The following is a 25,855-nucleotide window of genomic DNA, read 5'->3' as shown; positions in this document are numbered from 1 at the left end:
GTAAACGTCCTTGTGGTTGGCTAACACTTCCATCCATCAAAACTGTGCTGGCGAGGCATTGGCTGGCTTCAAACACCCCTATTGTGATGTGTCCGGATTGACACCTCGCTGACCCATTCACGGACGCGCTTACTGTCCCGGGTTATAACAGCTCCTGCGATTGAAGGAGAGAGACGAGGGAGGGCTATTCTTACTCGGAAGAGACGATTCTGCTGGAAATAGATGGCGTTTCAAAGCTGGAATCCGAATTATAATCGATATTTATTGGAAAATGGACGCTATCGATAACTATAACTCGAATCGCTTATGTAAACAAAGGAGGATCTATCGTGTTTTCCCCTATTTTTTCGTTGTTTTGGATTAAAAAGTGGATGCATTTTGAAGAGTGGACCCTTCTCTTGAAATGTATGCTGGTGTGTCTTGGAATAGTCTGAGCTGACCAGCGCTATTGGCGATCAAACGTGAGTACTGCGGTTCGCTTTGTTCATTTTAAATGGCCGGTCTTTCAGCATTTCTGTTAACCCTTTCCTCTCTGGTGTATTGATTTCAAAAACAAGCTCAGATCGTTAATCTTGAGTGTTTTAGCTTTCAAATGATATATAGTTAATGATAATTGATTGAATATTGTTCTAAAACAAAGGTAATAAAAAGCCCGACCACGCCCGACCACGCCCTTCCGGCCCGCCCACGGGCCGATGCGGGTTAACAGGTTAAAAATGGTTTGTTTGTTTTTTGAACAATTACAGTTTTGGATCATAAAATATATTTTAAAAAATACCTTATAGTAACTACAAATGAGCATGTAAAGCAAATATCGTTAAAAGAAATTCACCTTTTTTCCCCCTTACCTGTTTGCATCTCTGGAAAAAAAACAATCCCTTTTTTTATCTGTCTCACACACAACCCTACTCAGTAGGCTACGACGTGTACGGTAATGCTTTTTACGACTCTCTGTACATAAAGTAAAACTAATATAGGAAAGAACATGGAAATAGAATGAACATAGGAATAAAAATAACACCGGAAAAAAGCTCAATGCTTAGTTTACTCGCTGAAAATCCCCAATGAAAACACTAGAGGGCATTCATGTACAGCTTTAAGGCTTATTGCAACCTGACCTACAATAATCTCCACGAAATAAACCAAATTCATGTTTGGGCCTAATAAATCTTCAAAACCATAACATTTGAAAAAAGTGATAGGTTAGACAATACAGTCTAACCTACAGTCTAACCCCCACCCCCACACACTTAAGTATTGAACATTTATATTTCAAACTAATAAGCACTGTATTTTTATTTACATCAAGGATATGTAAAAAAATATTATTAATATTATTACAATATAGCATTTAAATAAAGCACAAAGAATGCCGAGTCTTATGGGCATCGTCACGTGATTCACCATGGCAACGCTGGCTGTCATCAGTTCCGCGCGAGGAAAGGTGTTGAGTATTCAGAGCCGGGCAGACAGATGCACACATAGTTTTATTGTCCTCTGGATTAAAAAAAGCTCGCGTATTATTGCTTGATTCATATAAAAGATCACTGCGCACCGACAAAATGAGTCATCTAAACCCAGGGTGAGTAACTAAGCTCGACCAAGCTGCAGTGTTGACTGTAATGTACTATAAAATGCTCTCTAACTACTGTCCTGTCTTAGACTGCTAGCTGTATTACCAAGCAATATGCATATTAATTATGATTTTTTTCAGCTTTATTTTTATGGCATGACACTATGACCAAAAAGCTGTTGTTACTGTGGAGATGAAACAACAGAAAGAGATCAACCACTCCTTAATGGACAGGCTATACTGTTCAGGCATGACTTGTTTATTGTATATCAAGGAAATGTTGTTTATTTGTTGAACATGTCTCGAATCTCTAGCTGTCATATTAAATCTGTCTTAATTGATAATTAAGACAAAATGAATTATGTTTAACCAAAGTGTAATTAGACTGAATCCATATGTTTAGACTTTCTTTCACAGGCATTATGTTTTATTTCTGAACAATTTTAGAGAGAGACATGAATTCAAAGGGGGGCCATGGGTTAAGTGTGCTATCCATCCACACTCAATTCCAATAGAAAGCAGACACCGGTAATGGTATCTACTTGGCCTGGGGATTGGTGTACAGGTTGTGTTGTCTTCTTTACAAACGCTGAGGGAAATCAAATCTGTATCGGAAAAAGCCAGGCAGATAAACAGTCGAGTAGTGTTCACCTCAAGCTGAAATCCTTGGCACTGGTGGCCTTGAGGATCACTGAATCATCCCATCAGTCTGGTCAGGCCTGTCTATACATTACAAGTCCATCATGCCTGGGATGAGATGAATGCTATATCGTGCCTGGCAGCAGGCCGGTTTCCACTGGGATTGCAGATACTGACAGATTTTTTCAATTCAAATAGTGTAACATCTTAACATTATCAGTGTTCAGGAATACAGTGTTGGTAATGTTTTTGTCCATGTAGTCTTATTTCAGCTTACAATAGCTTAGCTGACAAACATCTGACTGGATACTTCCACAATGCAAGAATACGAAGACATCTTCAGAAAGTTGGGCTGGTATGTGCACATTTAAGATTATAAAGCTAGAAAATTATGTTATGATTATTAATTGAGATTAACCGAGAGTTTAGATCATTTTAAAAAGTTTAAATATTTACAAACTGACATATGTTGAGCTTGAGTTATAGAATGTAATTAGTATTCTCGTAATGATCACTTTAGATAACCTGTTAAAAGATGAAAGGAAAAGCACTTTATTTTATACAAGATCAGATCCATCAGTCATTAAATGCAGGTGCATGTGCTTCAGATCACTCGGAGCGGCCGGATTGTTCCCGATAAGGAGTACAAGCACAAGCTGATCCACCGAGCGCATCAGAGACATGTGAGGGAGTGTCTAGCTCAAGCCATCTTTCACAAGGTCCTAGACATGGAGGTGAGAGCATTATACAGTCCACAGGTGCTGTATCAGATGCTCTATTATCCTTGGCCATTGTGTAGTGGCAGAGGGTACTGATGTCAGATATTCTGCTCACATAATCTGATTTTTTTTACAGTATAAAGGCAGTATTTAAACAAATACAGTTAGTTTAAACGAAGCACAATTAGTCATCATTTTAAACTAGACTTCTCATAAAATCAGAGAAAATTTATTAAATCTTGTACTAAAAAAAAAAAAAATCCATATATTTTCTATGAGATATTTGACTTTTCCGCTGTTTATTCAGCGCCTTCATCAAACTGAGATCAAGAGAAAACTTGAGGAATTTGCACGGAGGGAACGAATCTACAAAATGAAGGTTTGTCTTTTTACAGAACTCCTTTCAGACTCAAAGTAGCTTTGGTGATATGATAATAAAGTTAATTTTGTGATTCAGCTTTTTGCATTTTATGATAGGCTGAGCGCACCAAGAGATATGAGGATGAACCAATGTTAATGCTGTCACCTCGGCCACCCACAAGGCCAAAGAACTCACATGCACGGCATTCTGGGCCGGAGGGAGAGCATTCTGAGTCAACAGAATCTGTGAGTGGCCTATTTGAGTGTATAATGGGTAAAACAAAATTCATAAGATATGAATTTTATATCTGCGTTTATTCTAGAATCTAGATAGTTACCCAGCTAGTCTTAATGGTTGCTAAATTTACAGATTCAGATCACTGTTTGTTCATCAGGCTCTGATATGTTTAACAGAAGGTGAAATTAAGTGTTGTGGTTGTTCCCATCATGGATGTTTGCCTGTTGACGTTTTAGGTGCCTGGAGAGTTACTGCTCCAGGAAATTGATGACACATGAGCTTTATTGTTTGCTCTGGTTTCTCTAGATACATTTTTGCAAGCCCACATGTTAAGATCTCATGTTGTTAGTTTCACTAGTTTAAATTCTACTTAAAAGTCGTTTTTACTGGTTACTTAATGTAGTTTTTACTTAAATTTATTGTAATAAATGCAATTAGACTTTTTGTGACAGAACTTTTGAATTTATCTATTTCAACAATACATTTATTTCCTGGAGGTTTGTATTTACTGCCTAATAAATAACAATACAGTAAAGGTTAGTGTATATATAACTCCTTTTTTATAATGCACAAGTGTTACATTTGTAGGATGTGTCACATCACAAACATTCAATTTTGGTAAGTGAGTTTTTCTCATACTCCTGTAGCCGAGTTCCTCCAGGCCAAACACAGCTCCAGGGAAAATGCAGAGGCCTGTTCGACTTAAGCCCCTAAACAGCCACAGTGCCACAGCCTCTCTGAAAAGAAACTCCCCTCGACACAGACCACGGGACCGGGACTCCTCCAATGACACCGATCAGCCCCTCAGTTATACAGTGAGATCATCTTGAGATCCTAATACATGTTCACTTACAAAGCCCCTAATCACGGGTCACTTACAAAGCACAAATCACACTTAAACAGCTAATATTACTAATTTGGATACTGCTCTGCTGAAGTATTAAAGAATCAAAAAAATGTGATATTAGTATTATAAGTAATATTATAAATATTATTATAAAACCAAATTATCAAAGATATGATTCACGTGATTTTTATAATTGTATTGTTTTATTAATCAAAAGTATTTTTAATTAATTGCACAGTAAGTCAACAGTTGTTTCTCAATTTGTTTGTTTTATTTCTTATAAAACAAAGTTTTATAAGAACTGGTCTCCAGAGCTATAAACTAGCAACTTCAGAGCAGTGTTATTTTAGTATGATAATTTAGTATCATGATATTGTAGTTTTTATTAATATTAATATTTACTTTTTTATTTTAATATAGAAGTTTTTGTAATTTTTAATTGTTTTAATAAGAAAAATAATAATTATATATATATATATATATATATAGTGTATGTGTGTCTATATTTTTATTAATTGTTAATTTTAGTCATTCAAGTACATCATGTTAAACTAAATTAAAATAAGAAACTAAAATGGCAATGAAATAAAAAGCTGAAATAAAAAGTTTTAAAAATTTTCTTTTATTTTAGTTCATGTTTATTTCAAGTAACACATTTTTTTTTTTTTTATCATTTTAAGTTTAGTTGCCGTTTTAATTTTTAGTGAACAATTATAACTCTATAATAACTAACATTTCTGTCTCTCTGGGTTGTTTTATAGCTGGACAGAGATGCCGTGAAACATTTGACCACAACAGACTTCTCCAGCCCTGTCTCGCCATACCGTCTTCCTGTCATTAACAATTATGTGACCCCTGTGCCGCCCCTCACAAAGAAAAAAGAAAGAGGGCCGAGAACGAACGGCACACTCAGAGGTCGAAAGTTAAGACCCACTACGGCACCAACAGCTACTACAGAGGTCAGTACATTGAAGTTATTTAAATTGAAATAAATCTTCACTCACAAATATTCTATTACACGCTATTCCTATTCCTTCCGTCTTCAGCCGTCTTCTCTCCAGAGGACATCAGCCCAGAGTAAAGTGTTAGTAAGCATGGTGTTCTTTGGGAAGAGTGTTCACCTGTCCCATGATCTGATGGACCTGAGAGATGAAGTGAAGGTCTTCCAGCAGCACTGTGGCGGCGAGAACCTTTGTGTCTACAAAGGGAAGCTGAGAGAAGGAGGTCAGTGTAGGTCGCTGTACCTGTGCTTTGTAATTCATATTTTAAGGACACCATGAATTGAGTTACACTGTTGATCTGGGGGCTTTTTGTTAATAAGTGGTTCTTACCTGGTAGTGTCGTATATATTAGAATATATTATGCTTATATAATGTGATTCTCCTCTTTGATTATAAAACACAATCATCAAAAGCAAATGAAAAGGAACTTTCTTTGCTTACCCTTACTTGTAGAAGTCTTCCAGTTTGTGTCAAGACGCCACCAGGGATTTCCCTTCAGTCTTACGTTCTTCCTGAATGGCCTGCAAGTGGATCGGCTCAGCTCCTGCTGTGAGTTCAAACATAGGAAAGGCGCTCGGCTAGGGGGCAGACATGGACACTTTGGATTTTGCGGAGTGGAAGGAGCCTCTCCATGCTACAAGTAAGGAAAATTTATTTAAATATATATAAATTTCAATTATATATGTACATACTACCTTTCAAAAGTTTGGGGTCTGTAAGTCTTTTTTAAAATAATACTTTTATTCAGCAAAGATGCATTATTTTGATAAAAAGTGAAAGTAAATACATTTATAACAATAATTGAAAAGTGAAAATTCTGCTTTATCACAGGAGTAAAATGTATTTTAAAATATATTAAAATATAAAACCACACTATTGGCTTATTATCATTATTGGCTTTGGCTATTGAAAAAACCCACATTGGTCAACCACTAATCAAAATGCATTATGGTTTTGTATGATGTCATTCTTCAGGTGTATTATTGCTATGGGCTTGGACAAAAAACCCACCCCTCCTCAAAAAAGAGTGAAAGAGGAGCTCCCAATCATTAAAACCTCCGATGCTAAGGAGGCCACAGATGTAGATGAAGATATAGAAACACATTCCAATGCAGAACCTGACACACCTCAGGAAATGGAGACAGAAGCTAATGGAGAAAGAACTCGACAGAAAATGACCAAAGACGGTACAAACTCTATGAGTTTGCTGATTTCAAAAACACAATCTTTAATTGATGCCTCTGCTGGGCTATTGTACTATGCAGGTTAAAAACATGGTCCCAGCTATTGAATTAGTAGTAGAAGAGCAGTGAAGCATGACTCTAGCAAACCAAGGCCATGGGTTTGAATCCCATAGAACACATACTGACTAAATGTATAGGTTAAATACACAAAAGTTATTTGAATGCATATTAAATGAACATTTATGTTGTGCTCTCATATAGACTATGATGAGGACTTTGAGGCAGATGATGAAGGGCCAGTTGAAGATGGTGATGAAGTAGAGGAAAAGTCATCACCTGCTGCTAATGGAGGAGAAAAAGAAACTGAGACCAGGGATGAAAATGACATAAATGAAGAGAAAAGCAACTCTGACAGTGATGATGCCAGTATGTCTAGTATGTATTACTTTATGGTCACACTTTTCAGGAAAATCTGTCAACATGTAATATGAACTAACTTTCCTAAACACCTAATACTCATTGATTACTTGTCTTCTTCCTTCAGAGGTCAAAAGGTCATCATCTGCCTTATCTGGTCGAACGTCCAGCTTGTCCAGCATTGACAATGACAACAGTGCAAGAGAAATTGTGGAGAACACCAAAGAAGTCACCAATGCTGATGTTCCAGAGGAGAGGTTACATGCAGAGGAAGTTCTCACCACAGCTGAGACCAAACCAGAGGAGACAGAGGCCACAGAGTCCAGCAATGTTACATTGCCTCAAGCTGCAGCAGAAGAGTCTGGGACACAGGATAGTCTAGGGGATGGCATGGAAAAAAGTGACCTGGAAATGTCAGAAGACACAGACAAGAAAGAGGGAACTGGGCAGCAATCTGGGGAGGATGCCAAATCTGAAGATAAGCCACAAGAAAATGAGCCGGAGAGAGGTGAGTGTCTGCATGAAAATAGTGCTGTGTGCCTGTCGTGATCTTTTGTTTATTCATGATAGCTTTTACAACATCAGAACTGGAAGGTCTGTTTTATGCTATTTGCAAATAAACTAGCGGATTGCTGCAAGATAAACAAAGTGTTTAGTTACTTCACACTGCATTTTTAATTAAAGCTGAAGTGTCATTTGTTGGATGTTAAAATACTTTCTCCTATCCCAGCTTAATATGCAGAGACATCGGTTTTTACATTTTTGTTTATTGTCACTACAGGCACAGATATTACACATTTCAGCTTTAACTAATGAGCATCTTTTATTACTCTAATATTACCTGAAAAACTTGACTTACCTTCACCTGAGGAGAGGACAATGACATGTTGTTTTGCAAGTACATGACCTCACTAATTACTCGAGTTCTGATTGTGTTAAAAGCAGAACATATGTAACGTACTTCTGTGTAATTGTCAAGGTCACTGAGAGCCCAGTTTGTTTAACTCTGTGTGGTCTTGCAAACAGCATTGTATTGTTTTGTGACATCAAATGTTTTTTTTTGATAGCATGTTATGTGTGTTTCCATAAACATACTGCTCTGTATAAACTAATCTGTCTTGACTTTCACAATTAATCAAGAATGTTTAGACTTGATTTGAGCTACTTATATTTCATAATATGACAAGTGCAGTGCAAATCAATCTATAAACAATCTATATAGTGTGCATTATGTGTTGGCTCTTGTGGATTTCCACGTTAAAATGCTGGGAATACAGAGCAGTGTTTTCTATTTGTGATTTTGTGTTACGTTTCTGATTTCAGTGCGTGTGTGAATCAATGTGCATCTAACCATTTTTTATTTGTTTTCTGTCACACATGATTAAAAACACTGTTTGGCTTAAATGTTACACTTCAAGTGTTGTGTAAAATCCATTTGTATTCTCATCAGAGACAGTTATGGATCCTTTTTGGACACCTGACCTGTGTGAAAGCATTTAAGTGATTGTTCGCTGCATGCTGTGTTCCCAATCAAAGTGTTTGCAGTGTTTGTGGTAATAAACTTTTGAGAAACTGTTTCATTTACACTATTATTGTTGTTTCATTGCTTTCTATGTTTCATTTCTAAATATGTTTAATATGAAATCCATTCTTCTAGTTGTGACTGTTATTCATTTAGTTAATTCACAAGGTAACATTAACATTTTGTTATGGATGTCATATGTCTGCCTCATTCCCCGTGACAATTAACAGCCAAGTCAATGCAGGAGAAACTGGCTGAGGCCATTTTGAAGGAATCTCAATGTAGTTCAGAGCCAGAGTTTAGTGATACGAGCACAGAGGAAGATGAAGGGGCCTCAGTAAAGACCCAACAGGATGGCCAAGGTAAAAAAAATAATAATAATTATTATTTTTTAATTAACGCAGTCCACAGATCATATAAAGCTCAATGACAAATGACTTTTCTGTTATTTAATTCCAAAATAGCACTAGTAAAGAGAGATTTTTTACACAACAAATTAGTTTCTGTAGTACACAAACAAAATATTGACAGTTTTGTGTTTGTACATATGTATAAATCTAAAATGGTTTAATTATAAATGCTGACTTTTACAGGAACCGAAATGGCTGAAATCACTTCGCCACAACCATCAAATACACGGGATGACATTCTGGATAAAAGTGAAGCCAACACACAGCAGGTTGTGTGTGAGGAAAAGGCACATGATGATGTTGAGAAGGGTCAGCCTGCAGTAGAGACAAATGCACTGGAACCTCATTTCCACACAGAAGAAGAAGTACAAGAAATAGATGAGACTGAGGAGGGAGCAGAAATTATAGACAGGGCGGAAGAACAATGTGAGGTCGAACAACAAGATAAAAGAGAGGAATTCAAAAATGAAACTCAGGAGGCAGAGGAGAAAGTTATGACTGGGGATAATACAAATGCAGAGGTTAATACAGAGTCTAAAAAAGACAAAGAATCATTAGTACAAGAAACAGAGACACATACTGAAACGCTGGACACTGGAAACACAGACACTGAGGTTTCAGTGATGGAGGGAGAGGGTCAGGCTTCTCAGACAGAAAATGGTACAGAAACAGGTGCAGGTGACACTGAAAGGCAGCGAGACACTGATGACGTAGATCAGAACATAGAGAGGAGGAGCGATGGACAGACAGACAGAGATGAAAGAGAAGGCCCAACAGATGAGGCTGGGGTTGATAGGTCAACTGGGGATATGGTACAGGAGACAGATGACAAGGTTGATGATGGTAAGGTGGAAGATGGAGAAAAATCTAGTGAAGATAAGGCAGAGGAAGAAGCTGCAGAAAAGCTAGAGGTTCAGGATAGAAGTGAAAATCTGGGAAAAGAGGAGACAGAGAAACCTGGGGATGAAGAGACCCAAGATAGTGAGAAAGAAAATAAGTTAGAGGGTGGCGATCATTTAAATGCAGAAAAGAAAGAAAGCGAGGACAGTACAGAAAAAGATAAAGATGGTGTTAATGATGAACATAAAGAAGGTGAAGCTGAAGAAATGTCTAGTGAGGCTGGGAATAGACAAAATGAGTCAGAGGATGTAAAAGAGGATGATGAACAGATTGAAACAGAAGATGAACAGGTTAGAAACAAACTTAGTGTTGAGGCAGAAGAAGAAGGGCAAGAGAAACCAAACAATGAAAATGATAATGGAGGAGAAACCGAGAAAGTGAAAGATGAAACAATGGAAGATGGGGCTCAGAAAGAGGAAGAAGAAGCAGAGATGGAGGATAAGAAGATAGATGAGATAGCAGAGGGAGTAGATGGAAATTGTGTAGAGAATGAGCTAGAGACAGGTGAAAAGTTGGTAGAAGAGCCAGAGAAAGAGGTGACAGATATGAACAAAATTAGTGAGAATACATTAGAGGCAGGGGATGGAAAAGAAGAGGCAGTTTCTGATGAAAATACAGCCCAAAAACTAGAGGTCAACTCTGAGGACCAAAATGAGGAATCTGTTTCACAGGAAGAACAAAATGAAATAGGTTCAAGGGGGGCACCCGATGATGACACAGAGGCCAGTACCAAGGAAGAAGTGGATGAACCTGCTGGGGTGAATAATGACCTGCTAGATAGTAACATAGATGCTGAAAATGGAGAGAGACAAGACGTCATTCTTGAGGAGGCTGAGAAGGTAGAAGAATATCTCCAAGAGGAAATGCAAGGTAAATCAGAGGGTGAGACAACTGACGATAGGGCTCAAGAAGTTAGAGATGATAATGAAAAGCCAGAAACTTATAAAGATGTGAAAGAAGAAGAAAAACATGATGACAATGAGCAAGAGACTGAAAACAAGTCAGATGCTGAACTTGTTCCCTCAGAAAGAGAGTCTCAATTGGGCGATGAACATGAGGACCAGGCCAGTGACAATCAAAAAGCAGACAAAGAGGATGACAAAGAAGAGGCTGATAAAGAATCAGAAACATCTGCAACAACGTTCATAGAAAACATAACCTCTCAGATAACCCAGAAAACAATCAATAAGGATGCAGAAAATTATATTGTCTCGGCAGATACCAAAGCACAAGAACCAACTGAGTCAGAACTGAAAGTTACTGACAATGAACTGAGATGTAGAGATGCTCCTGAAGTAATGGATGGTGATCCAGTGGAACCTTTAGAGAAGAAAGTGAATTCTGTACATAATGATGGTGCCTCATCTGTTTCCCATTCACTGAAATCACAGCCTGTGGAGAAAGTCAAAGATCCAGTTCTGAGCATCGATTCAGAAGATCTGGCCATTCATTCAGCTAAAGCAGTTGGGGTGGATCTAGTAAGTAACTGGATTAACATACACCAAGAATCAAGGTATTTTCAGACATTTATCGAGCCTCTTGATGAAGAGGGTCTCATCTCAGAAGAAACCGAGGAGAGGCTAAATGGTGAAGTATTAAATGCTACAGATGCACCAACAAGTACATATATCAAGGGCCTTGATGAAACACTCAAGAGTGGAGATGAAACTGCAACTCCGGCAATCTCAAATCTCAATGAGACCACAGAGTCTGTAGTTGAAAGCTTGAAAACAGAGACTAAAGCTGAGGCCATAGAAGCAGATGCTCACAGTAATCACTCCAAAGACAGTATACATACCTCAACCAAAGAAGAAAGAGTCCAGGAGGCTGGAGATACTAAAGGTTCTTTGGTCACTACTTGGTCAAGACAGAGTAATGACGAACAGACCAATCAAAAAGACATTGCTGGACAGGAAACTTCAACATCAGATGATGTCATAAACCTAGGGACAACAGCAACATCTGAAGACATTCAAGAGCGAGCACCATCTGAAACTGAACATCAGGAAGTACAGACAAATGTCGACCTGAATGGAAAAGAGTCAGAAAGAAGTAATCAACAAAATATGACTGATGAAACCGCACAAACCCAAACAGAGGAAGCAAGTAAGAAAGACACCCTGGAGAGTTCAGAACACAATTTGCAACCTGAACATGTATCTCAGACAGAGTGTATCGAGCCTCAGAGTCCAACTATCACAGTAATTACAGACCTCACAATCATCAGTAAATCGGAAAACGGAAGCCAAGATGACACTGCAAGTGTAGACTTCCATTCCAAACAGTCGGATGGAAACAGGAGAACAAAAGTAATCGATGGCCATTTAAAACAGACTCTCAGCAGCAGAGACACTTTAAGCACTTTCTCATTGGACGACTCAAGGTTTTTTGGGCCCGCAGGATATCCGAGATTAACGACTGCTCACACGGAGAACAGTTATTAGCACAAAAGTAAATCCTTCAGCTAACCCAGGGGTGTCCAGTCCTTCTCCTGTTCCGCTGAGTTTAGGTCCAACCCCAATTAAACATATCTGAACCAGTTAATCAGGGTCTTCAGGATTACTAGAACTCCCAGACAGGTGTGTTGGGGAAAGTTTGAACTGAACTCTGCAAGACATTGGCTATTCAGGAGCAGGACTGGACCCACATTAATAGGTTTAAAATAGTGGCACTTCCTTTTCTTTTCCTTATCAGAGACCCATAGTGAGTCCTGTGTGCTTGGTAGGGAGGCTATCAACAGCCCACTGAAAATAGACACCGTAGGACTCGCACAGCACAAATAATTTAATTATTCATGATGCGGAGCCCTCCAGTTGGTCAGGCTGCACTAGCAGTATACCGACATACTTCAGAACTTAACTAAGAGAATTTAACTAAAACCTTCGCACTTTCCTCTGTGTTCCTGATTAGTATCAAGAACACTTTAATATGCAGATGCACAGTGTGATGTGAATGACATGAACACCTTGCTGATTTTTGGTACTAGTTTAATGGTGTTCTTATGATTTTACACTGGATTAGTTCACATACATTGCTATGATACCTTCTTGTCATATTCATGCAGATCATGGGAGTTCAAATCAAAACTTGAGATGTTTCGATCCCACATGCTAGGCCAAATTGCTCTAACAGTGCCTGTGTTGTTAGGTGATATCAGTCATGATCTTGTCAAGTTCCTGTTTCACTCGCTGGCTTATTTGTCTAAAAAAGCTCTTTGCTTTTGAAATTAGAATAAAATACTGAAATACACTTATTTGTCCTGCTTTACCAGATACTTACTTGACACTGAAACACCAAACACAATATAAAAAACAATAAAAACAAAAGTTTTGACTTTGAAATCAAAACTTTGAGATAATAGTGTGTATAATGAAAATGTATAACTGTATAATATGTATAAATCTTCATTCTTATAAAAAAGTACACACAATGCTTTAAGAAGAAAAAAGAAAACAAATCATCCAAATTGAGTGTTATGTGAAATATGGTGCATTCACCATAATAATTACAAGTTGACAATTCTGATATTCTACTCTGTTCACGATCTCTGACCTCTTGTTTCTTTAATAACAGTCTTATTTGCCAAATGACTCATTGTGAGGTTTTGATTCATGTTTGTCATGCCATTTTGGTTGAAAGAAGTCAGAGCTCTTTGAACATTATGACTTCGACAACAATGTGAATAGTGGTTTTTAAAAGTCAAAAACTCATAATTATGGTAATCAGACATGTCATGTGTGCAAGTGTGTTTGCGTGTGATGTTCTTCAGAGAGTTGCTGCTTCTAGTTGCTGTCCTCAAAACTTCCATTGCTGCTGCATGAATGGAAACGCATGGTGCTCATGGGATCTGACACATATCCTGTGGGAACAGCAAGGAACACAGTGACTGACATGCACTCTAATACAACCACCCACTTGTTGCACCATATGCTGACGCGCAGTGTTCTCATCTTTGTGAAAATGTCATGTTAACTTCAAAACAAATTTGCATGGATTATATCAACATAATTGTTGCCATATTCTATGTGAATTAAAATGAAAAACAATGTTGCCCCCCATTAAGCTGTTACATAAACAGATGAATCACACGTTTGATAGTCATTTCCAGTTGGACACGAACCGTTTCGGTCAATGGGTGGGAACTGCATGTTCCTCCTCAGCTCATCTAGGGACAAGCCCTGTGAAGACCTCCGACCAGAGCTGTCAAAATAAAAGAAAGGATTGAATCAACAATGCGATTAGTATTGGTTTACACTACAGACCACAGAACAAGCACGATTCTTCTGCGATATGAAATTTTAATGATGCTAAATAGGATACACTTCTGTTGCATTGTTGTTGTCATATCAGCTCAATGAGGCCTTGCAGGGTTTGTCCTGCTCAGATGATCCTCTATTGAATTTGTTTTCTATTTAGTCATTCACAGTGTCACTTTAGCCTGATTTATTGCTCATACCACCAAACTGCGTACATTGCTAGATCTGGTTATGTAAAACATCATATTGCAAAGATTATGACTAAATTAGGCTCCAAAGTAGGAGTCCCTTCTAGTAATTTTCTCAGTTGGCTATTTTGTTGACAGTTGCCAGGTTCCTCCAAAACACAAATGCATTCATCACCACCCATAAAGAATTAAGAGGTGACCACCAGCAAAGATTCTCAGTGTGAATGTCATGCAAGTTTCATTGCAGTTGCTTTCTTTTGTTTTCATGCCTCGGTTTCCAAGCAACAACACTTCAGACTGAACAGAAGTGTTGTGGTTGGACTGCATGGCACTGACCAAACAAAAGATCAAGGTGACCTGACTTCTTCTTTAATGTATGGGTATGACATAATGGACTCTATTTAAATTCATATTTGTTTTCTCACTGATGTAGTTCGGCGATAAATTGGTGGGAGGCATTTCCTAGCAAATACAACTCAGTTTGCAAAATCATAGGTTTGTGATAGATTGTGTGTTACTTTTGGGTCCAAAATGCATAGGCACGGGTGTTGAGGGCATATTCCAACTCGAAGCGCGAGCGAAGGGCAGCTACGTGACTTCGTCCAGGACTGCCACGTGCTACCAGGCAGTCAGTGGAGGATGAGGGCGAAAGAGAACCACTGCTGTTACTGGAGGCTGGAGACATTAGCTGGACACATAGAAACATGAATAAGTACTGGACAAATAGAATAATAATGTATAGTAGATATGTGCATGTAAGCTACCTCTACGTTACACAGGCATTCCTCTAGTTTGGTAACCACTTCCGAAAACTCAGGTCTTTCCTGTCAGAGTCAAAAATAAAGGATTTTCATTAGAGAGGTTTGGTTGAAGTACAGGAAATAATCTCTGGCTATCCAATCAGCTGCTCCTCTGAAAAGGACTCGCTGATTGCTGCCCAAGCATCATTCAGAGTGAAGGACTTCAAAAGACCAGACACAGTACTTCATCAGAGAAAAGAGACACAAAAAAACACACATGTATTACAAAGACCATGAAGACCATATATACACCACCGTTGAAATGATTGGGGTTTAAAAAAATAAAAATTAGCAAGCATGTATTAAAAGTGAAATGCTGCAATGAATTGCTGTTCTTTTGAACTTTGTAAAAAGAATCCTACATTGTTTACATACAGAAAGGTTCCCACAAATATATTAAGCAGCACAACTGTTTTCAACTTTGATAATAGTAAGAAATGTTTCTTGAGCAGCAAATATGCATATCTGAATGATTTCTGAAGGATCATGTGACACTGAAGACTGAAGTAATGGCTGCTGAAAATCACAGGAATATAAAATATATAATATATTAAATATAAAAGTCATGTATTAAAATATAAAGCAGTTATTTAAAACTGAATCTTGTTCATCTCTTTAAGCAACACTAAATGAAAGCACCGTACAAGCTCTTTTAAAGTGTTGCTCAGCAAAAGCTCTGTGCTCTAGAGAATAGTGTCAAGCTGCACTTGGTACCAGGGCACATTCCTAACAAGCACACTTGACACAGTTTCAGCCCCGCACCTGAGGGATCAGCGCTGAGAACATTGAAAAGACGCTGTATATGAGAAAAAACACCTGGCACAGGTTTGTTGTAGAGAGACACGGTAGGCTAGCAACTGGATGCTCATCAACAGAAATGGAAATACAACTTGTCCTGAGCTACAGAGATGAGGCATTCTGGGTAATCTGACTGATTATCTGACAGGATTTAATAGGGTCATGCAAGGTGACAGAAAATTTCAACTTTGTTTTTTTTCTTAAATGATGCTTTATGTACTTGCAAAAATTGGAGTGGTTTATCTCACCTCTTTACCTAGAAAGCAAGCAACTAAATGTTAGAATTTAAACTGTGGAAAAGCAGCTAATATAATTTCATAGTGATTTAAAAAATATATATTTTATATGCATTTAAAGTGTCCATATCTCTTGATAAACCTACTTATTTTCTGAGCATGTTTTGGGCTGGATGTGGGTCACTCACCTCTGGACAGACATTCCAGCCTCTCATTAGCAGTGCTGAGATGGGTTTGGGAATCGAGTATCCGATAGGCGGGCGGACATGATGATATGCCATATCCGCAGCAGCTGCAGCTGTAAAGAATTCACAGAGATGAGAGAGAGACCTTTTTAATTCAAATTTCTATAATATTATAATATTAATACACTTTTGATAACTTCATTCAAATATATATTTAAATCTGTTTTAATATTTTATAATATTTTTAAAGGAATAGTTCACCCAGAAAATGAAAATTTCATCCTCAGGCTAGCCAAGATGTTTGTGCATCAGAACAAGTTTGGAGAAATTTAGCATTACATCACTTGCTCACCAGTAGATCCTCTGCAGTGAATGGGTGCCGTCAGAATGAGAGTCTAAACAGCTGATAAAACATCACAATAATCCACATCACTCAAGTCCACCAATTAACATCTTATGAAGTGAAAAGCTAATAAACAAAATAAAGCTGTGTAATAAACAAATCTATTATTAAAGCAATTTAAATTTAAACAGTCACTTCTGGCCAAAATACAACTCCATATTCTGTAGTAATGCTTTCTCCAGTGAAAGCAATGGTTTCAAGATAAAAAAAACATCTTAATGCTAAATTTTTTTTTTTATGAACAGTTTTTAGATTCACAAAAAGTTAATTGGACTGGATTCATGTGGATTACATGTGGATTATTGTGATGTTTTTATCAGATTTTGGGACTGTTTGTTTCTGATGGCACCTATTCACTTCAGGGGATCCACTGGTGAGCAAGTAATACAAAATTTTGCCAAATCTGTTTGAATCACAAAACAAACCTATATCTATATCTTGGATGTCCTGACGGCGAGTAAATTTTCATTTGTAGTATTTCAATTATTTTATAGTTAATATTTTGTTAATCAACTTGTGAAAACCCCATAAAAAGGTCCAAATACAGAGAAAATTAAACCATATAACCCAGTCTAAAGGGCATTGAGGGTCAGTATTAGGTATCACAGTGCAGTGCCTGGTTTGAGATGTGCGAATGGGATCTCCCCTGTGAGCAGCTCCCACAGGCAGAGAGCATAGCTGAACATGTCCGCTTTCACCGTGTAGCGTGTACACTGGGTAAACACCTCTGGGGCCATCCAACGCAGGTTCTGCAGAGCATAATGAGAGCAAAATGACAAACACAAAACAATGTGTGACTTACAAAACGCCTGCTAACCCCAAAGGTCAGGCACACATACCCCCAAAGACACACTGATGTACTTAACATGACGTACAAGAGAGCTAAAACCGCAATGTAAGCAGTATTGAAACAGCTTGCATGTGTGTGCTGAAAGAGATTATTAATGCATTACCTTTTTAAGGTGATAATTAATAGACAGAATCAAGAACACAGAATGCATGTACCCCAGGTTGTTTAGTCATGTTATCCTCGTCCACAGACAACAGGAAGCGAGACTCTACAGAACAACAAAGTATTTTCATTAGATAAATTGTGAAGATCAAAAGTGACTTTTCCTAATTTAATACAGTTTTTTCATTTGAAATTTTATGATCAGTATCTGAAACATGAATTTCACGTCTTAGTGTTTGGTTCGTCCCTCTTTTGCTTTTATTTTTACAGCACTGAAGCTGTTGATTGACATCAGCAAGATTTTTAATGATCCAAAGAGCATCTTGAAGCCAAAAGGTCATTGACCATTTGCATAAAGAAATTCACGTGGTCAGATTTGAATAGTGACTGAGAAATCGTCATGATTTCTTCTTCATTTTTTTCAAAATCCTAAAGCTTTCAGGTTTTTTTCCAGGCATAAATGTGATTTTCAATCCAAGATTTTTAACTTGACTCAACTGTTTTTGCTCTAACATAATAAAGCAGACTGAGGTAAGACTTTTTACCTCCAAAATCAGCCACCACAGCGTGTCCATCTTCATACAGTAGAATATTATGACTGAAAAGATATCATTGGATGAAGGGAGGTTTAAAACAAAGAGCTCAGAATGCTACATGCTATCATGTAATAGGACGGTTTAAACAAATGGACAGAAAAACACCATGATTATTGAACGAAAAGTAATGATGATGATGATGATGATGTTGATGACTAACCTGTTGAGGTCTCTGTGAATGATTGGTTGGGTCAGATTGTGCAGATACTCCATGCCCTTCGCTACATCAATGGCAATGATGAGCTTGGACTGCAGATCGATGATTCTGGATGTAAAGACATCATTAAGTGAACACCTCCTCCTCACCACTGATCAATACACAAACCCATCATTCCAACTCAAACAGATCAATGAGACGATGATCACCTTAAACTGCATATGGAGCACTAAGTAGAAATCAGACGCTTAGTGGAATTGATGCAGGTCTTAAAAACAGATCCTAGATTGCTTCAGATGTCTTTCTCTTAATAGTTAACGTTCTAGTCAGGACTTCTCCAACTTTTTTGAAAATGACCCTATTCATGACCTTAATGTAGAGTTCCACCAATGAGAAAAGTTGCTGTTACTATGGAAATAGGAATTGCAACACTAACCACCCACTTTCATAAAACATTGCAAGTTATGTAATCAAATCCCCACACACTCTCAATCAACACATTATATATACAATGTTTGTTATAAACTATACAATATACATTACACTTAAAAGTTTGGGGTTGGTAAATGTTAGCATTACATGTTAACTGTTTTTGAAAGTCTCTTATGCTCACTGAGGCTGCATTTATGTGATCAAAAATACAGTAAAAACAGTAATGTTGTGAAATATTGCAAAAATTTAAAATATTGAAAGATTTTCAGCAATTGTTACTCCAGTTTTCAGTCAAATGATCCTTCAGAAATTATTCTAATATGGTAATTTGGTGTTCAATAAGCATTTCTAATTATTATCAATGTTGAAAACAGCGCTGCTTAATATATTTTTTTAACTGTTTGATGAATCAGCAGCATTTATTTGACAGAACTCTTTTGTTACATTATAAATGAAAAATTATATATATTATATATGAACAGTAGTGTAAACACATTCAAACATACACATAGAAAAAAATCACCTCTTCTGCTCGTGTAACAGTGAGAACAGTGATCCTCCGGACACATATTGGGTTACAATGGCAAACTGACTGGGGTCGTCCAAACATGCCCCCACAAACTGGATCACACAGGGGTGGTTGAGACGACATAGGATGGACACCTCCCGACAGAACATATCTGTATCCGACTTTGAGCAGTATGTGTTTGCACGGTACCTGAGGAAAGGTTATGGCAGTTGACTTTGTATACATGAGGTGGACAATAAGGAAAAACAAGTAAAAAGCTCTTACCGTTTAATTGCAACTATCTTATTGCGGCACCTTCCTTTGTAGACCTTTCCAAAGGAGCCTATGGTTGCAGTGTTTAAGTGGATTAGATTTTAATGGGGACTCAGGGAGAGCTAATATTTACCATTAAACTGACAAACCTGATCCAATAATCTCGTTAAACTCCAGTTCAGAAAGTTGAAGGTGGAAGTTTGATGGAAGACTTGCTCTCAAGAGAAGCACATCTGCTTTCTCTGAGGAGAAAAGAGGGTAACCAGGAGTTTGTTTGTTTTTTGATACCTTCACATCAATCGTTGTATGAAACCCCAATCAGCTTATGTTGATGACATATCCCATATGAGTCACAAAAGATGGTTTACGTTATTTGTAATGTTTGTGACAGATACAAACTTAAAGGCTTAAACTGTAACAATTACGCAGTGGGAGGATGTTTGGAGAAAGTTTCTGACTCACTGACTCTCAGAAGATTTTGGTGACTGTGGGTAGCAGTATTTCAGCACATAAAAAGAGTATCATAGCAACAGTGATTTATGGAGTCAGCTAACTGTGTGTGTGCTTTACCTTTAGTCATACTTTTGATCTTTCCCAGGGGAGAAGGAACAGAAACATAAGATCCATCTGCAACAGAAACAACAATAAAATACTTTCCCTAAATTTCACAGCATCAACAGATTTGTCCATCCAGCTAATTCACAGTACAAATCTGTCAGACTACATGTGGAGAGTGTCTCATACCCCCTCCTGGTTGAGAATATTCATTGCAAGGTGAATCATCCTGAGGTCGTTTGTAGTGTTTTAGCAGAGTAACAATGGCATCATGGCCTAAAATGAACATTAACATGAACAAATGTAAAAGATCAAGAACAGCGTTCCTATTTTCTGTCATTTTAGACATTCTCTGACTATATATATATATATATATATATATATATATATATATATATATATATATATGCATATAAATATATATACATATGTGTGTGTGTGTATACATATGTATATATATATACATATATATATATATGTCTCTGTGTGTGTGTGTGTGTGTGTGTGTGTGAGATAGAATAGATATGATATATGATACATAGATAAGATGTGATATGATAGATAGACAGACAGACAGCCAGATAGATAGATAGATAGTAACCTTTACAGATTTATAAATTTAAAAAATAACCTTTCTCATAGGCCCACATTAAGCATGTCTGTTCATCCTTTTCCCCACTGGAGCGGCTGGGGTCGCAAGCTACCAGATTCATATCTGCCCCGTTGTCCAAAAGAAACTGGACCAGTCGGATGTGTCCATGGAAACAGGCACTATGCAGACCTGTTGTTTCAAATATCAACCAGACTATCAACATAACTCAAAACATATAACGTCTGTATTATGAAAATGAGATGTCAAGTCATAGAGGATGAGAGCAGAAATATTTCAGAATTTTTGTCGTCATTTTTTGATGTATACCAGATTACTGCTATCATACCTGTGTGTCCATCTCGCCCCTGATGGTTGATGCTCACGGCATTCTGACTGAGCAGATACTTGACCATTTCTAGGTTCTTGCCATAGGTGCAGGCACTACAGAGTACAATTACACTTTTATTTAGTGTGTAACAACAGGATCAGCAGGTATCTTAACCCAATCTGTCTTTGGAGGAATACATATTTCTATATACGCCCATAAGTGATTGTGCATCAGTGTGGAAAGGTATGAAAGATATCACCAGTTACGAGTTACCATCCCCCAGCACTTTGGAGAATCAACAACTAGCAGACGACTTGAACGAGTTTTATTGCCGGTTTGAAAAAACACCCCACACCTGTACTGAACCCCTCTCCACACAACCATTCACACCTCCAGCAACCCCCTTCTTCCCCACACCTACAAATCAGATAAGCGAAGATGATGTGCGCCAGGTCTTCAGAAAGAACAAAAGAAGGAAAGCACCAGGCTCAGACGGTGTGTCACCAGCCTGCCTAAAAATCTGTGCTGACCAGCTGGCCCCCATCTTCACACAGATCTTCAACAGATCACTGGAGCTGTGTGAAGTCCCCTCATGCTTCAAACGCTCCACCATCATCCCCGTCCCAAAGAAACCCAAAATTACAGGACTTAATGACTACAGACCTTTGGCTCTAACGTCTGTGCCCTTGAAATCATTTAAAAGACTGGTTTTGGCTTATCTGAAGGACATCACTGGACCCTCACTGGACCCCCTTCAGTTTGCCTACAGAGCAAACAGGTCTGTGGATGATGCAGTCAACATGGGACTGCACTTCATCCTGCAGCATCTGGACAGACCAGGGACATATGTGAGCATCCTGTTTGTGGATTTCAGCTCCGCTTTTAACACCATCATCACAGACACCCTTCAGAATAAACTAACTCAGCTATCCGTCCCCACCTCTGTCTGTCAGTGGAACAACAGCTTCTTGACAGACAGGCAGCAGTTAGTAAAGCTTGGTAAATTCACATCCAACACCCGCACCATCAGCACTGGAGCTCCTCAGGGCTGCGTTCTCTCCCCACTGCTCTTCTCCCTCTACACCAACGACTGCACATCTAAAGACCCCTCTGTCAAACTCCTGAAGTTTGCAGACGACACCACACTGATCGGCCTCATTCAGGATGGTGACGAGTCTGCTTACAGACAATAGGTCAAGGAGCTGGCTGTATAGTGCAGCCTTAACGACCTGAAGCTTAACACGCTCAAAACTGTGGAGATGATCGTGGACTTCAAGAGAAACCCCCCTGCTCTCCCCCCACTTACCATCATGAGCAGCACTGTGACTGCAGTGGAGTCATTCAGATTCCTGGGTACCACAATTTCTCAGGACCTGATGTGGGACATTCACATTGACTCTATTGTCAAAAAGGCCCAGCAGAGGTTGTACTTCCTTCGCCAGCTGAGGAAGTTCAATCTGCCACAGGAGCTGCTGAAACAGTTCTACTCTGCCATCATTGAATCCATCCTCTGCACAGAAGACTACGGAGGGTAGTCCGGACTGCTGAGCGAATCATTGGTACAACCCTCCCCACTCTCCAAGAACTGTGCTCATCCAGAGTGAGCAAAAGGGCTGGTAAATTCACTCTGGACCCCTCATATCCAGCACACTCCCTCTTTGAACTGTTGCCGTCTGATCAACGCTACAGAGCTCTGAGCACCAGAACGACCAGATATAGGAACAGTTTCTTTCCTCAGGCAATCCATCTCATGAACACTTGACAATAAACGTGGAACACACGACTCAATTATACATTATTTATTCACCACACTTACTTATTTTTTATTTATTTTTTTCATTTCAAATTTGCACATATCAGACCTGTACACACATAATTGTCTATATTATATATTATGTTTTTGATGTTTTGTATATTGCCTATTTGGATATTTGGATATTATTCTTTTATTATCTGTGTCCTGTCCTGTTGCTGTCTTTCTGTTGCACTGTGGAGCTAGTGTCACTAAAACAAATTCCTCCTATGTGTAAACATACTTGGCCAATAAAGCTCATTCTGATTCTGATTCTGATTCAAATTAATGTAAGTGTAACAAATGGAAGTGGTCAGAAGGAACGTTACCTGTGAAAAGCTGTCTCACTGAAGATGTTCTCCTTAGACAGACTCTCTGTGCCCGACAACTGAATAATCTCTTGCACCACTTCAAACTTTCCATTGTAGCAAGCTCTGATGGGGAATATGAGACTCAAATCACAATCGCTATAACTGCTCTCCAGATTCCAGATTATTTCATTCCACTTTAGCCATTTATTGTTTAACTGCCACCTTGTGTTGTGTGTGATTAACTTCTCAGGTGAACTCACAGGTGGAGAGGTGTGTCACCATAGATGTTCACAGAGTGCGGCTGTATGTCAAATGTGCCCTGCAGAAGGAAACGGACAACCTCTTGGTGTCCAAATCGAGAGCAGAAATGAAGGGGAACATGGTCCTCGTTGTCTTGAGCATTGACTGTATAGGAGAGATAGGCTTTAAAATAATAGTCCACCCAAAAATGTAAACATGTTGAAAATGTACTTACCCTCAGGCCATCTAATATGTAGATGAGTTTGTTTCTTCATCGGAACAGATTTAGCATTTCTTTAAATACTCTCAATAGATGACTCAAGCTGGAAGCAACAGTTTAAAGTAAAACAAAAAACTTCTAATTATGGATTTGTTTGTTACAAACATGCAGCTTTTTGCTTCACAAGACATTAACTGATGGACTGTAGTTTGGATTACTTGTGGATTATTATGATGTTTTTATCAGCTGTCTGAACTCTCAATTTGACGGCACCCATTCACTGCAGAGGATCCATTGGTGAGCAAATGATGTAATGCTACATTTCTCCAAATCTTTTCAGAAGAAACAAACTACATCTTGGCTAGCCTGAGGGTGAGTAAAATCACAGCAAATTTTTATTTTGGGTGAATTATTCCTTTACAGATATATAATCAATGTTCATGATCAAGATCAATTAAATATAAATACATTAATACACTAAAAAACCTCTCACCATCAGTTTTGCTGTCATCACCCATCAGCAGTTTGACAATGCCCAGATAGCCTTTAGCTGCGGCGAGGTGAATCGGTCTGTCCCCCACCTCTCCAGTCGCATTGACATCAGCCTCAAACTTAATCAGGAGCTTGCATACCTGTTCCACAAGAAAAAAAAAGGTCATGAGTAAGCTGTTATGAAGCCCTTATGAAGCTGTTATGATAATAAGTAAATGCTGACCTGCTCATGGCCAAAGTAAGCTGCAATGTGCAGAGGGGTGAAGAACACTGCATCTTGGATGTTGACATAAGCCCCATGTTGCAAGAGAATATCAACAACCTTGAAGGAAAAGTAGGGAAAACCAAGTCACGATTTCTGAATGACTTGGTTTAAACCCCATAGTTTAATTTTAGGTCCAACACGCACCTCAAGATGGGCGGCCACAGTAGCTATATGTAGGGCCGTGAGGGCTCCGTACCCCACCTGCTGGATATCTGCTCCACCATGCAGCAGCGCAGTGACCAGTTCAGCATTACCCTACACCACAGAAACAAAAATACCCACTTATCAAATCTTAAATATTGTTGTTAGAACTCATCTTAGACATTTTTAACAAGATTAATTCCTAGCACACAGTAGTTGGGATTATTAACCCTTGATTGACCTTGAATGCAGCCAGGTGCAGTGCAGTGAATCCATTCCGGGTAAGTCTGGATGGACGCAGACCTTTCAGCATGAGGGTCCTAATGTGAGCTTTATTCCCTGATAGCAAAAAAAGAAAACAGCTTGAATTATATTAAAGTACCATAACAAACTGAAGGTAATGAATCAAGCAAATCAACAGGGGGAATTTTGCTTCTACAAAGAAAGTTAAATATCATTTCAAAGTGAACACTGGAATGAGTCATATATAATGTTCCAAATTAACATCATTGCATTACAGCAGATAATGTTTAACATGTTTTAGCTGTACCTCCACATATGCAGCAGAGATGCAGCAGGGAGAGTCCACCCTCTGTACGATAATTCAGATTCACTTTATTAAATGCTTCATCTGAGCTGTATCAAAAACATATAAAACAGATCTCCACATTCATTCTTTCCCCTGCTGTGTTATTAAAATAGAAGTCCACACATTAAGGCACATTTGTAAACACTAATAATAGTACACTACAAACGAGGCTAACAAAACTTAGTTTCAATCAGTCTCACCTGAAAACATGCTTGAGTTCCTTGAACTCCTCCTCCTTAATTTTCAAGTCTTCCTCCAGTCTCTCAATTATAACAGCATATGACTCACTCACTTTCTTTTTCCACTCATCTAAAGCAAAACAACGTTGAGTCAAGACCACAACATGGACACAATAATGCAATTTTACATACAGAACAATCATTACCCACTGTCAGTGAAGACTGTAAATGTCAACAATGATTGAAAGACTAAAAATATTGTAGTCTTAATCTATTTATATTAACATCAGCCGAACAAATGAACCGAACAAATCAAACAGTCAACTGAAGAAACTTAATGGTTTACCTGTACAGGTTTGAGTGGGTCTTGATTTATAATTCCCCATCAGATTGGTTGGTTTAAACTTTTGTACAGCTGTAGCTGGAGGGAAAGTCTCATGCAGTGGTAACACAATGCTTTGGCACAATAGGGAAGAGTCCGATAAGGGATCACAGCCCCTGCTAAAAATACATCAGCCTCAGTGTGGAACGTGTGACAACAATAACAGCTGACCTCT

The 25,855-nt window shown here is 38.4% G+C and overlaps 2 protein-coding genes across 3 annotated transcripts; one reads left to right on the top strand and one right to left on the bottom strand.

Moving 5' to 3' along the window:
• Positions 1 to 1,455: 1,455 nt before the first annotated feature.
• Positions 1,456 to 12,254, top strand: LOC306848824 (uncharacterized protein; the record flags this gene model as incomplete). Its single annotated transcript, XM_079383578.1, has 14 exons — positions 1,456 to 1,582; positions 2,474 to 2,567; positions 2,821 to 2,946; positions 3,239 to 3,310; positions 3,409 to 3,537; positions 4,177 to 4,344; positions 5,138 to 5,335; positions 5,423 to 5,600; positions 5,831 to 6,017; positions 6,353 to 6,564; positions 6,823 to 6,996; positions 7,106 to 7,486; positions 8,731 to 8,862; positions 9,094 to 12,254. Exons 1-14 carry the CDS (start codon positions 1,563 to 1,565, stop codon positions 12,252 to 12,254), a joined length of 5,232 nt encoding a protein of 1,743 aa, XP_079239704.1. The 5' UTR covers positions 1,456 to 1,562.
• Positions 12,255 to 12,781: 527 nt separating this feature from the next.
• tnni3k (TNNI3 interacting kinase) lies at positions 12,782 to 25,775 on the bottom strand. Of its 2 annotated transcripts, none has more exons than XM_079382582.1 (25): positions 25,645 to 25,775; positions 25,320 to 25,428; positions 25,081 to 25,166; positions 24,772 to 24,869; positions 24,534 to 24,644; positions 24,348 to 24,446; positions 24,126 to 24,264; positions 23,433 to 23,577; positions 23,191 to 23,295; positions 21,088 to 21,182; positions 20,781 to 20,930; positions 20,339 to 20,425; positions 20,165 to 20,221; positions 19,744 to 19,836; positions 19,607 to 19,664; positions 19,337 to 19,531; positions 18,385 to 18,489; positions 18,174 to 18,226; positions 17,682 to 17,734; positions 17,293 to 17,425; positions 16,277 to 16,386; positions 15,019 to 15,078; positions 14,773 to 14,942; positions 13,931 to 14,010; positions 12,782 to 13,669 (listed from the first exon to the last, which is right to left on the bottom strand). In XM_079382582.1, exons 1-25 carry the CDS (start codon positions 25,682 to 25,684, stop codon positions 13,593 to 13,595), a joined length of 2,508 nt encoding a protein of 835 aa, XP_079238708.1. In that variant the 5' UTR covers positions 25,685 to 25,775; the 3' UTR covers positions 12,782 to 13,592. The 2 variants fall into 2 exon arrangements, with proteins under 2 accessions (XP_079238708.1, XP_079238709.1); XM_079382583.1 differs by having other exon boundaries at positions 25,081 to 25,122; positions 25,645 to 25,761.
• Between the last annotated feature and the right edge of the window lie 80 nt (positions 25,776 to 25,855).

Source organism: Barbus barbus, assembly GCF_936440315.1.
Source record: "Barbus barbus genome assembly, chromosome: 28".
Lineage (NCBI taxonomy): Eukaryota > Metazoa > Chordata > Actinopteri > Cypriniformes > Cyprinidae > Barbus > Barbus barbus.
This window is presented reverse-complemented; position numbering and strand designations above follow the sequence as displayed.

What these genes read in the sequence shown, in the direction of transcription:
- tnni3k (XM_079382582.1), bottom strand. Translation starts at nt 25,684, where the DNA reads ATGGGGAATTATAAATCAAGACCCACTCAAACCTGTACAG. An exon ending in TAACGAGATTATTGGATCAG is followed by an intron (nt 19,665 to 19,743) that starts GTTTGTCAGTTT and finishes CTGCAACCATAG; the next exon opens with GCTCCTTTGGAAAGGTCTAC. An exon ending in TATGCATTTTGGACCCAAAA is followed by an intron (nt 14,011 to 14,772) that starts GTAACACACAAT and finishes TTATTTTGACAG; the next exon opens with CTCTGGTCGGAGGTCTTCAC.